The sequence below is a fragment of the Pseudopipra pipra genome, chromosome 11, assembly GCF_036250125.1.
Source record: "Pseudopipra pipra isolate bDixPip1 chromosome 11, bDixPip1.hap1, whole genome shotgun sequence".
In the NCBI taxonomy this organism is placed as follows: Eukaryota; Metazoa; Chordata; class Aves; order Passeriformes; family Pipridae; genus Pseudopipra; species Pseudopipra pipra.
In genome coordinates this window covers 20932754-20945466 of record NC_087559.1, presented here as the reverse complement: position 1 = coordinate 20945466, position 12713 = coordinate 20932754, and the positions used below count along the sequence as shown (strand labels likewise).

General features: G+C 57.1%; 2 protein-coding genes across 2 annotated transcripts; both read left to right on the top strand.

Moving 5' to 3' along the window:
• Nucleotides 1-3745: 3745 nt before the first annotated feature.
• On the top strand, nucleotides 3746-5309 carry LOC135420058 (T-cell surface glycoprotein CD1b-3-like). Its single transcript, XM_064667021.1, has 4 exons — nucleotides 3746-3762; nucleotides 3987-4327; nucleotides 4473-4751; nucleotides 4849-5309. Exons 1-4 carry the CDS (start codon nucleotides 3746-3748, stop codon nucleotides 5307-5309), a joined length of 1098 nt encoding a protein of 365 aa, XP_064523091.1.
• A 4126-nt stretch (nucleotides 5310-9435) lies between these two features.
• On the top strand, nucleotides 9436-11201 carry LOC135420057 (antigen-presenting glycoprotein CD1d-like). Its single transcript, XM_064667020.1, has 3 exons — nucleotides 9436-9824; nucleotides 9952-10247; nucleotides 10331-11201. The coding sequence occupies exons 1-3, from the start codon at nucleotides 9436-9438 to the stop codon at nucleotides 10789-10791; spliced, it is 1146 nt and encodes a 381-aa protein (XP_064523090.1). The 3' UTR covers nucleotides 10792-11201.
• Nucleotides 11202-12713: the final 1512 nt, after the last annotated feature.

Here is a 12713-nt window from a genome sequence, read left to right as displayed (position 1 = left end):
AGCCGTCAGCTGTCCCCCTCTCCTTTCAGAAAGCACCAGGGGAAGAGGAACCAGAGTCCAGGAGCTCCATCCTGAGCAAAGAAGCTTAGCCCAGAAGGGAGACAACTGTCCCCGTTCCCTCTTGGCACCTGTCAGCCAACAGGGACAAGAATTACCTTCTTCTGCTTCAAGATTGCAAGACTGACTCGACTCAGGGATGCACGGGAGAAACCTGGTGGCTTCTGACTCACTTGAATTTGCTAAGCAGACACAGACACAGGTCTGAGACCTCCTCACTTTTTACACCTCTTGTGCCACTGCCTTAGGCACCCACTGAGGCTCTAGGGCACCTCAATGCCCAGAGCCAATTTCTCCCACTTCTGCTACAAGAACACTTTGATCACTAGGTGGAAACCTGTACCCTTCCACTGCCATTTTCTAGATGATTTGTTTTCCTAAAAACTGCCTTGATTAACCATATTCCAGAAGTCTTTGTGCTGAGCCTGAACTGTTCCACACAGACTAACAGAACCTGGCCACAAATGGCTTTACAAAGTGCTGAGTAACACTGAAACTCTGGTATAATATGTGGGAGATGTGTAGAATATGTGCAGATGTGTATAATAAAATCAATATTTTCACTAAGATCATGTGCCTTTCCTCAGCAGTTGTATGGCCTTGGGGGAGGTTTTGCTCAGCTGGAAAGGGAAGCCAGAGCACCACTGAATTATTGGCACTAATTGCAGGAAACACCAAGACAAGGGGAAAAAAAAGTACATGTGTGCCTGTGCATATATGAACATGTTCTCACATACTGCATGGAAACAAGTAACTGTGCACATGGGGGTAAAGTGCCCCCAAGGCTTCTAAGAAAGGAGGAAAAGGAAGCCCATGTCCCACTGAAGACAGTAGAGTTCAGACAGACACAGGAAGGCATTTAGTTCATGCTCCCAACCAACTTAAACACAGAGCTTCAAAAGCTTTGGTTTCCCTGCAAAATTTCCCAAGATAAGTCTGGCAGCCATGGGGGAGCCAGAAAATCCAGCTGGCCTGTGGCTGTATCCACCACAGCTCTGCTGGGCTTTGTTCCCCCTCGGCCAGAGCCTGGAAACAATGATGCTGGTGGCAGGACTACATTTTCCTGGCAGCCAGAGTCACCTGCTGGCACCACAGGGCTCAAGGACCTTGCTGCATGAGGGGTGACACCAAGCCTCTCCCAGCCCTTGCTGACTTGGGACAGACAGATGAAACCCTCGGCTGTGGGCAGGGCTCCCTGTCCCCTTGGGTTATTTTCTGACCAGACAAAGGGACAATGTGAAGGACGAAGAAGTTGTGAGCAAGAAAGAAAGAGGAAAAAAAACACAAACCAAACAAGCAAAAACAAAACCACGAGGAGAAGTACATTCCATAGAGAAGAGGAATGGCTAAAGAAGTACTTCTGATCCCCTGTGACAGTGGGAAACATCTGGAGAAAATTCAGAGGGGGCTGAACACATTGTGACCACCAGCACAAAGCAGGTGCCTGCTCCTGTCCTACCAGAGACCCAGGCACCAGCAGTGTCATGTGCCCCTGCACAGGACAGAGGGCTGAGAACGGCCCCTCAGAGGGCTGAGAACGGCCCCTCAGCTGCTCAGCAAGAAGTGACCAACACTCATCTTAGGGGGGATCATGGGGAAAAGTGGTCACCTCACAGGACAGTGTGGACAAAAGTGCCTCTGCCCCTTTCCTCCCTTCACTGCCCCAAGGCTGCTCTTTGCCATCCCACCAGCCAAACACTCCCCTCTGGGCCCAGCACTGGTGGCTTCAAAAGAAGGGATGTGGACTTTGTGGTAGCATAGCTGGATGTCCCCTGGGTGAGGCTGCTGGGGAAGTTGATGCCATTTCTGGGCCTACCAGGCCACCACAGCATCCCTACTTCTCATTGGGACAGCTCCATGGAAGGGAAGGGGGTTGGTGTCCTTGTGTCCCCAGGACTGACTCCGTGTCACGAGGGGCTGCACCTCAGCCTGCAGCAGCTCCATGTGGGCCTTCCCCATGTCCCTACAGCTGGAGACACTGAAAATGGAGCCATGGAGCAGCGACACCTGGATCCAGTTGTGCTTGGAGGGATCCCACAGCACGGGGGGCACACACCTGGGCCCTGGTTGTGTTTGGTTGTTATCAGGGCACCCCCCTCACACTTCCCCTCAGATGTGCTTTCAGCTCGGCCTTCGCCCTCAGCTTGGGCTCCCTCCAGGAAAGGGGAAGAGAAACTGCAGGGAAGGCAGGAGCAGTGGATCAGGGACACTGGGGGGTGAGGCTGCCTCTGGTAACCCCCAGCTTGGGACACTGGTGCCAATGGGGACAGAGCAGGGGAATGGCTCCCACCATTCCTGTTCCCATGCACAGGGGACTCTTCAGGAGGGGGACAGGGTTCCCTACCAAAGCTGGTGAAAAGGAAAGGGGAGTGTCAGCCTGCAGGCCATCCCCAGGCCCTCTCCTGGGAGCGTTCAGGGCAGAGTTGGGGCTCCCCAACACTGGGGTGCAGGGAAGCAGAGAAGCAGCTCCCAGGTCCTAGAGCATGGATAGAGCTCCATGGAAAGGGGGAAGCTGCTCATCCACTGAAACTGCCTGGAATGGGCATCAGAGTGGGGGTACATGCTCCCGTCCTCATCCTACTGGCCAAGTACAACTGCTCCAGAATTCTGATGACTCTCAATAAGAAACAGTCCCTTCCAGGCCCTGCAGCCCATCACTTCCCTTGGAACCAACACACTACAGCTGCTCTAGCCCATTCACCTCATGCACCCCAAAAGGAGCTCCTGGAGGAGCTGCTTCCTCCAGCTCTGCCTGCACCCACCCCTGACCCCACAGCTGTGGTCCACACTGGAACTGCTCATCACCTCAACCTGGGGAGTCCCTTGCCCACTGAATCAGGCCAGCAGTGCCAAGTGGCCAGGGAATGTCCCCATCAGCTCTTCTCCATCACTCTCATCCCCCAGAGTTGTCCAGGGCCATGGGCTTGGCCCACGTGCCTGGCCCAGCTCTTCTCCTGCAGGTTTGCCACCTCACCAGCTTCTATACCCACAGCCCATCAGTGAGGCCTGGCTGGGGTGTGGCTGGGAGGTGATAAAGAGGCCTGGGATGGGCACACAGCCTTGGGGCACAGAGAGCCCAGGCACAAAGCCATGTGGTGGGAAGAGGGTTCTGCTGCCCTCTGGGAAAGGCAGCCCCGTTGGTGTGAACCCACCTGGCAGTGCAGAGTGGATGGCGGGGTCTGTTCTGTGCAGGGCAAGACACGCCAGGCACAACTGGCAGGACAGGATATTCCCCTCAGGGCAGTGCATGCAGCCCATGGGCAGGAGACACATCCAGCTGAAAGGGGGGGAGAAAAGAGGGCTCAGTTCACCCCCATCACCCTAATTGTCATGGTGCTGCCTTGGCCATGAGGGATCACTCCTGGGTGCAGTGGGGTGACCTTGCTCCAAAGCAAATTCCCCCGACACTCACAGTCACACTCAGGATGACCCAGCCTACCCCAAGTGGGAACCTTGGAGCCCTCCCCTAAACCTCAATGCCAGCCCCATTGGCTGCCAGGGCCATTAGAACCAGCAGAGCTGCCCAGGCACAGCCAGCCTGAGACATCTCCAGCCTCATCTCCCACAGCCTCTTCCTCCTGCTGCTGCACCCACTGCTGCACACTCTGGGCCTCACTGCTGGCACCATGCAGCCCCCTCGCTGCTGCCTCCTCCTCGTCCTTCTCTACCTCTTCCTCCTCTCTGGGACATGGGCAACCCTGCAGGGTAAGTGGCAGCCTTGCCTCAGCCACAGCTGCTCCCATGCCCCCGTGGGACTCCATGGCCAAGAGGCTTCCTGCTCCCCACCCACTTTTGGCTCTTGCTTCCTCACCCCTCCTTGTCTCCTGGCTCCACACCTCCTCCTCGGCAGGGATGCAGCCACCTGAGGTGGGTGCAGGGGGTGGGAGCCGGGGCTGCCAAGGATGAAGGGGGCCTGGGGGGGCCCACAGATCTCTGCAACCTCAAGGACCTGGCCCTCAGCCCCTCCACTTTCCCTGTCCCTCTCCTCCCTGCCAACCCCTGTCTCATGTAGGGACCTTCACTATCCGGCTGCTTCACACCTTTACCTTCCAAAACACCTCCTTTGTGGACGTAGAGGGGTTAGGCCTGCTGGAAGACATCCAACTTGGGTCTCTTGATAAGCACACCTGGGACATCCACTTCTCCCAGCCCTGGGTGCATCCAGCCCTGCCCCGCAGTCAGTGGGACACCATTGACAACATGCTCAAGATCGATTTTCATAATTTCATCCACCTGAGCAATGAAATGGCCATACAGAAGGATGTGCCCTGTGAGTATCCACTCTTCACTGCATCCCCTCTCTAAACAGCAGCTGGGGAGTGGGGAAGGATCTGGCAAGTGCTGGCACTCATCATGCCTGCAGGAAGGCAATCCCAGCCCCTCACACAACCTCTCTCCCCTCTTGGCCCCTCCAGACCCCTTTGTGGCTCAGTCCATGGCAGGCTGCAAGCTCTACCCCAACAGGACCTCTCAGATATTCGCCTATGTGGGCTACAATGGGCAGGACTTCCTCAGCTTCAACACAGACAGTGCCACCTGGACCCTCTCCCAGGACACCAACCTGGCACGGTACGCCAGGGATGTCATCCAGAACACCACCCTCGCTGAGGCAGTGGAGGGCATCTTCAACGATACCTGCGTCAGTGCCCTGGAGATGTTCCTGAGTTACGGGAGGGCAGCTCTGGAGAGACAAGGTGAGACCACCCTGACCCTGCCACAGCCACCCCAAAGCCCTGGGGCCAAGCCGTGCCCAACCAGGGCTTCCCCCACCCCTTTGCTCCCACCCCCCAGAGCTGCCCGTGGCCACGGTCTTTGCCCGCACGCCCAGCCCACACCAGCTGCTGCTGGTTTGCCATGTCACCGCCTTCTACCCCCGGCCCATCAGCGTGGCCTGGCTGAGGGATGGCCACGAGGTGCCTCCGGGCCCGCAGCTCAACACCAGCCCCGTCCTGCCCAACGCTGACCTCACCTACCAGCTCTCCAGCGTCCTGGCCGTGGCCCCCCAGGACGGGCACAGCTACGCCTGCCGCGTGCGCCACCGCAGCCTGGGCACCCGCAGCCTCCTCGTCCCCTGGGGTAGGTGCCACCCGGGGGCACGGCAAGGGGCGCCCCAGCCGCCCACCCGCTGCCATGGAGCAAAGCCCGGCAAGCTCATGGCAGCCCCTCCTTCTATTGCCCAGGCAACTCACAGCTGCTGCTCATCACAGGGCTCGTGGCCGGGCTGCTGGGAGCCGTGGCTCTTGCTGCCCTGATGCTGCTTTGCCTGTGGACACGCAGGTGAGTCTCCTCCTGCCCCACACAGCAGCACAGGGACAGCAGGGCAGGGGATGCCCCAGGGCATTTCTGCACTGGGCAGCAGAGCTCCGGCTTCAGCCCTGCCAGCTCCTCTCTGCACCCCTACAAGGTCTCTGCCCTGCAGCAGCCATCAGCTGTCCCCCTCTCCTTTCAGAAAGCACCAGTGGAAGAGGAACCAGAGTCCAGGAACTCCATCCTGAGCAAAGAAGCTTAGCCCAGAAGGGAGACAACTGTCCCCGTTCCCTCTTGGCACCTGTCAGCCAACAGGGACAAGAATTACCTTCTTCTGCTTCAAGACTGCAAGACTAACTCGACTCAGGGATGCAGGGGAAAAATCTGGGTGGCTTCTGACTCACTTGAATTTGCTAAGCAGACACAGACACAGGTCTGAGACCTCCTCACTTTTTACACCTCTTGTGCCACTGCCTTAGGCACCCACTGAGGCTCTAGGGCACCCAAATGCCCAGAGGCAATTTCTCCCACTTCTGCTACAAGAACACTTTGATCACTAGGTGGAAAGCTGTACCCTTCCACTGCCATTTTCTAGCTGATTTGTTTTCCTAAAAACTGCCTTGATTAACCATATTCCACAAGTCTTTGTGCTGAGATTGAACTGTTCCACGCAGACTAACAGAACCAGGCCACAAATGGCTTTACAAAGCACTGAGTAACACTGAAACTCTGGTATAATATGTGGGAGATGTGTAGAATATGTGCAGATGTGTATAATAAAATCAATATTTTCACTAAGATCATGTGCCTTTCCTCAGCAGTTGTATGGCCTTGGGGGAGGTTTTGCTCAGCTGCAAAGGGAAGCCAGAGCACCACTGAATTATTGGCACTAATTGCAGGAAACACCAAGGCAAGGGGGAAAAAAAAGTACACGTGTGCCTGTGCATATATGAACATGTTCTTACATACTGCATGGAAACAAGTAACTGTGCACATGGGGGTAAAGTGCCCCCAAGGCTTCTAAGAAAGGAGGAAAAGGAAGCCCATGTCCCACTGAAGACAGCAGAGTTCAGACAGACACAGGAAGGCATTTAGTTCATGCTCCCAACCAACTTCAACACAGAGCTTCAAAAGCTTTGGTTTCCCTGCAAAATTTCCCAAGATAAGTCTGGCAGCCATGGGGGAGCCAGAAAATCCAGCTGGCCTGTGGCTGTATCCACCACAGCTCTGCTGGGCTTTGTTCCCCCTCGGCCAGACCCTGGAAACAATGATGCTGGTGGCAGGACTACATTTTCCTGGCAGCCAGAGTCCCCTGCTGGCACCACAGGGCTCAAGGACCTTGCTGCAGGAGGGGTGACACCAAGCCTCTCCCAGCCCTTGCTGACTTGGGACAGACAGATGAAACCCTCGGCTGTGGGCAGGGCTCCCTGTCCCCTTGGGTTATTTTCTGACCAGACAAAGGGACAATGTGAAGGACAAAGAAGTTGTGAGCAAGAAAGAAAGGGGAAAAAAACAGCAAACCAAACAAACAGTAACAAAACCATGAGGAGCAGTACATTCAATAGAGAAGAGGAATGGCTAAAGAAGTACTTCTGATCCCCTGTGACAGCGGGAAACATCAGGAGAAAATTCAGAGGGGGCTGAACACATTGTGACCACCAGCACAAAGCAGGTGCCTGCTCCTGTCCTACCAGAGACCCAGGCACCAGCAGTGTCATGTGCCCCTGCACAGGACAGAGGGCTGAGAACGGCCCCTCAGAGGGCTGAGAACGGCCCCTCAGCTGCTCAGCGAGAAGTGACCAACACTCATCTTAGGGGGGATCATGGGGACAAGTGGTCACCTCACAGAACAGCGTGGACAAAAGTGCCTCTGCCCCTTCCCTCCCTGACTCCCCAAGGCTGTGCTTTGCCATCCCACCAGCCAAACACTCCCCTCTGGGCCCAGCGTTGGTGGCTTCAAAGGAAGGGATGTGGACTTTGTGGTGGCATAGCTGGACGTCCCTGGGGTGAGGCTGCTGGGGAAGTTGGTGCCATTTCTGGGCCTACCAGGCCACCACAGCATCCCTACTTCTCACTGGGACAGCTCCATGGAAGGGAAGGGGGTTGGTGTCCTTGTGTCCCCAGGACTGACTCCGTGTCACGAGGGGCTGCACCTCAGCCTGCAGCAGCTCCATGTGGGCCTTCCCCATGTCCCTACAGCTGGAGACACCGAAAATGGAGCCATGGAGCAGCGACACCTGGATCCAGTTGTGCTTGGAGGGATCCCACAGCACGGGGGGCACACACCTGGGCCCTGGTTGTGTTTGGTTGTTATCAGGGCACCCCCCTCACACTTCCCCTCAGATGTGCTTTCAGCTCTGCCTTCGCCCTCAGCTTGGGCTCCCTCCAGGAAAGGGGAAGAGAAACTGCAGGGAAGGCAGGAGCAGTGGATCAGGGACACTGGGGGGTGAGGCTGCCTCTGGTAACCCCCAGCTTGGGACACTGGTGCCAATGGGGACAGAGCAGGGGAATGGCTCCCACCATTCCTGTTCCCATGCACAGGGGACTCTTCAGGAGGGGACAGGGTTCCCTACCAAAGCTGCTGAGAAGGAAAGGGGAGTGTCAGCCTGCAGGCCATCCCCAGGCCCTCTCCTGGGAGCGTTCAGGGCAGAGTTGGGGCTCCCCAACACTGGGGTGCAGGGAAGCAGAGAAGCAGCTCCCAGGTCCTAGAGCATGGATAGAGCTCCTTTGAAAGGGGGAAGCTGCTCATCCACTGAAACTCCCTGGAATGGGCATCAGAGTGGGGGTACATGCTCCCATCCCCATCCTACGGGCCAAGTACCACTGCTCCAGAATTCTGATGACTCTCAATAAGAAACAGTCCCTTCCAGGCCCTGCAGCCCATCACTTCCCTTGGAACCAACACACTACAGCTGCTCCAGCCCATTCACCTAATGCACCCTAAAAAGAGGCTTCTGGAGGAGCTGCTTCCTCCAGCTCTGCCTGCACCCACCCCTGACCCCACAGCTGTGGTCCACACTGGAACTGCTCATCACCTCAACCTGGGGAGTCCCTTGCCCATTGAATCAGGCCAGCAGTGCCAAGTGGCCAGGGAATGTCCCCATCAGCTCTTCTCCATCACCCTCATCCCCCAGAGTTGTCCAGGGCCATGGGCTTGGCCCACGTGCCTGGCCCAGCTCTTCTCCTGCAGGTTTGCCACCTCACCAGCTTCTATACCCACAGCCCATCAGTGAGGCCTGGCTGTAGTGTGGCTGGGAGGTGATAAAGAGGCCTGGGATGGGCACACAGCCTTGGGGCACAGAGAGCCCAGGCACAAAGCCATGTGGTGGGAAGAGGGTTCTGCTGCCCTCTGGGAAAGGCAGCCCCGTTGGTGTGAACCCACCTGGCAGTGCAGAGTGGATGGCGGGGTCTGTTCTGTGCAGGGCGAGACACGCCAGGCACAACTGGCAGGACAGGATATTCCCCTCAGGGCAGTGCATGCAGCCCATGGGCAGGAGACACATCCACCTGAAAGGGGGGGAGAAAAGAGGGGTCAGTTCACCCCCATCACCCTAATTGTCACGGTGCTGCCTTGGCCATGAGGGATCACTCCTGGGTGTGGTGGGGTGACCTTGCTCCAAAGCAAATTCCCCCGACACTCACAGTCACGCTCAGGATGCCTCAGCCTACCCCAAGTGGGAACCTTGGAGCCCTCCCCTAAACCTCAGTGCCAGCCCCATTGGCTGCCAGGGCCATTAGAACCAGCAGAGCTGCCCAGGCAGAGCCAGCCTGAGACATCTCCAGCCTCATCTCCCACAGCCTCTTCCTCCTGCTGCTGCACCCACTGCTGCACACTCTGGGCCTCACTGCTGGCACCATGCAGCCCCCTCGCTGCTGCCTCCTCCTCGTCCTTCTCTACCTCTTCCTCCTCTCTGGGACATGGGCAACCCTGCAGGGTAAGTGGCAGCCTTGCCTCAGCCACAGCTGCTCCCATGCCCCCGTGGGACTCTATGGGCAAGAGGCTTCCTGCTCCCCACCCACTTTTGGCTCTTGCTTCCTCACCCCTCCTTGTCCCCTGGCTCCACACCTCCTCCTCGGCAGGGATGCAGCCACCTGAGGTGGGTGCAGGGCTGGGAGCCGGGGCTACCAAGGATGAAGGGGGCCCAGGGGGGGCCCACAGATCTCTGCAACCTCAAGGACCTGGCCCTCAGCCCCTCCACTTTCCCTGTCCCTCTCCTCCCACTCCCATCTCCTCCCTGCCAACCCCTGTCTCATGTAGGGACCTTCACTATCCGGCTGCTTCAAACCTCTACCTTCCAAAACACCTCCTTTGTGGACACGGAGGGGATAGGCCTGCTGGAAGACATCGAACTTGTGTCTCTTGAGAAGCACACCTGGGCCATCCACTTCTGCCAGCCCTGGGTGCGTCCAGCCCTGCCCCACAGTGAGTGGGACACCATTGACAACATGCTCAAGATCTATTTGCATCAGTTCATCCGACAGATCAATGAAGGGGCCATGCAGAAGGATGTGCCCTGTGAGTATCCACTCTTCACTGCATCCCCTCTCTAAATAGCAGTTGGGGAATGGGGAAGGATCTGGAAAGTACTGGCACTGATCATGCCTGCAGGAAGGCAGTCCCAGCCCCTCATGACACCTCTCTCCCCTCTCGGCCCTTCCAGACCCCTTTGTGGCTCAGGTCATGGCAGGCTGCAAGCTCTACCCCAACAGAACCTCTCAGATATTCTCCTATGTGGGCTACAATGGGCAGGACTTCCTCAGCTTCAACACAGACAGTGCCACCTGGACCCTCTCCCAGGACACCGACCTGGCACGGTATGTCAGGGATGTCATCCAGAACGACACAACCCTCGTTGAGGCGGTGAAGGACCTCTTGAACGATACCTGTGTCAATGCCCTGGAGATGTTCCTGAGTTACGGCAGGGCAGCTCTGGAGAGACAAGGTGAGACCACCCTGACCCTGCCACAGCCACCCCAAAGCCCTGGGGCCAAGCCGTGCCCAACCAGGGCTTCTCCCACCCCCCAGAGCTGCCCGTGGCCACGGTCTTTGCCCGCACGCCCAGCCCACACCAGCTGCTGCTGGTTTGCCATGTCACCGCCTTCTACCCCCGGCCCATCAGCGTGGCCTGGCTGAGGGATGGCCACGAGGTGCCTCCGGGCCCGCAGCTCAACACCAGCCCCGTCCTGCCCAACGCTGACCTCACCTACCAGCTCTCCAGCGTCCTGGCCGTGGCCCCCCAGGACGGGCACAGCTACGCCTGCCGCGTGCGCCACCGCAGCCTGGGCACCCGCAGCCTCCTCGTCCCCTGGGGTAGGTGCCACCCGGGGGCACGGCAAGGGGCGCCCCAGCCGCCCACCCGCTGCCATGGAGCAAAGCCCGGCAAGCTCATGGCAGCCCCTCCTTCTATTGCCCAGGCAACTCACAGCTGCTGCTCATCACAGGGCTCGTGGCCGGGCTGCTGGGAGCCGTGGCTCTTGCTGCCCTGATGCTGCTTTGCCTCTGCAGACGCAGGTGAGTCTCCTCCTGCCCCACACAGCAGCACAGGGACAGGAGGGCAGGGGATGCCCCAGGGCATTTCTGCACTGGGCAGCAGAGCTCCGGCTTCAGCCCTGACAGCTCCTCTCTGCACCCCTACAAGGTCTCTGCCCTGCAGCAGCCGTCAGCTGTCCCCCTCTCCTTTCAGAAAGCACCAGGGCACAGAGGAATCACAGTCCAGGAGCTCCATCCTGAGCAAAGAAGCTTAGCCCAGAAGGGAGACAACTGTCCCCGTTCCCTCTTGGCACCTGTCAGCCAACAGGGACAAGAATTACCTTCTTCTGCTTCAAGATTGCAAGACTAACTCGACTCAGAGATGCAGAGGAAAAATCTGGGTGGCTTCTGACTCACTTGAATTTGCTAAGCAGACACAGGTCTGAGACCTCCTCACTTTTTACACCTCTTGTCCCACTGCCTTAGGCACCCACTGAGGCTCTAGGGTACCTAAATGCCCAGAGCCAATTTCTCCCACTTCTGCTACAAGAACACTTTGATCAGTGGGTGGAAACCTGTACCCTTCCACTGCCATTTTCTAGCTGATTTGTTTTCCTAAAAACTGCCTTGATTAACCATATTCCAGAAGTCTTTGTGCTGAGACTGAACTGTTCCACGCAGACTAACAGAACCTGGCCACAAATGGCTTTACAAAGCACTGAGTAACACTGAAACTCTGGTATAATATGTGGGAGATGTGTGTAATATGTGCAGATGTGTATAATAAAATCAATAGTTTCACTAAGATCATGTGCCTTTCCTCAGCAGTTGTATGGCCTTGGGGGAGGTTTTGATCACCTGCAAAGGGAAGCCAGAGCACCACTGAATTATTGGCACTAATTGCAGGAAACACCAAGGCAAGGGGGAAAAAAAAAGTACATGTGTGCCTGTGCATATATGAACATGTTCTCACATACTGCATGGAAACAAGTAACTGTGCACATGGGGGTAAAGTGCCCACAAGGCTTCTAAGAAAGGAGGAAAAGGAAGCCCATGTCCCACGGAAGACAGCAGAGTTCAGACAGACACAGGAAGGCATTTAGTTCATGCTCCCAACCAAAGCTTCAAAAGCTTTGGTTTCCCTGCACAATTCCCCAAGATAAGTCTGGCAGCCATGGGGGAGCCAGAAAATCCAGCTGGCCTGTGGCTGTATCCACCACAGCTCTGCTGGGCTTTGTTCCCCCTCGGCCAGACCCTGGAAACTGATGCTGGTGGCAGGACTACATTTTCCTGGCAGCCAGAGTCACCTGCTGGCACCACAGGGCTCAAGGACCTTGCTGCAGGAGGGGTGACACCAAGCCTCTCCCAGCCCTTGCTGACTTGGGACAGACAGATGAAACCCTCGGCTGTGGGCAGGGCTCCCTCTGGGAGCAAATGGGGCAATTCCTCTCCCAGGCAGAGTGGAACACCCTGCAGCACTCACAGGATGGGGCAGGATGAAGATCACCCACACAACCTGGAAAGCAGGTGCAGCTGCTGGGCAAACCTGCTGAGGAAAGGTGTTTGTGTGAATGAACTCCCAAAAGACCCTACAGTAACACAGCCACAAACACCTGGCACCAAGGAGGTGTCTGCAAGTGTGTGCTCACAGCCCCCCAAGAGACCCTATAACAAACATCCCCCACCCAGGCATTTTGAGAGGGCTCTTCAGGCACTTCAGCCCAGCCCACCGAGTGCTGCTGCCCACCTCAGTACAGCACCCAGGGGCACTGCAGCCCTGTCCACCCCAGCACGACTCACCCAGGCACAGCCCTGGGCTCGGGGCTTAGAGCCTTCAGCACAGGGGGCACTGCAAGGACCAACAATCACCTGAGGGGATGCAAAGACCAGTGTCCCCTGTGGGTCACATGAGGTGGAACAAACTCCTACAGTCACCTGG

Coding starts and splice junctions, on each gene's coding strand:
- LOC135420057 (XM_064667020.1), top strand. CDS start 9,436: ATGAAGGGGGCCCAGGGGGGGCCCACAGATCTCTGCAACCTCAAGGAC. Junction 9,825..9,951: donor CAGAAGGATGTGCCCTGTGA/GTATCCACTCTT, acceptor CCTCTCTCCCCT/CTCGGCCCTTCCAGACCCCT. Junction 10,248..10,330: donor GGCAGCTCTGGAGAGACAAG/GTGAGACCACCC, acceptor CCCACCCCCCAG/AGCTGCCCGTGGCCACGGTC.
- LOC135420058 (XM_064667021.1), top strand. Junction 4,328..4,472: donor CATACAGAAGGATGTGCCCT/GTGAGTATCCAC, acceptor TGGCCCCTCCAG/ACCCCTTTGTGGCTCAGTCC. Junction 4,752..4,848: donor GGCAGCTCTGGAGAGACAAG/GTGAGACCACCC, acceptor CCCACCCCCCAG/AGCTGCCCGTGGCCACGGTC.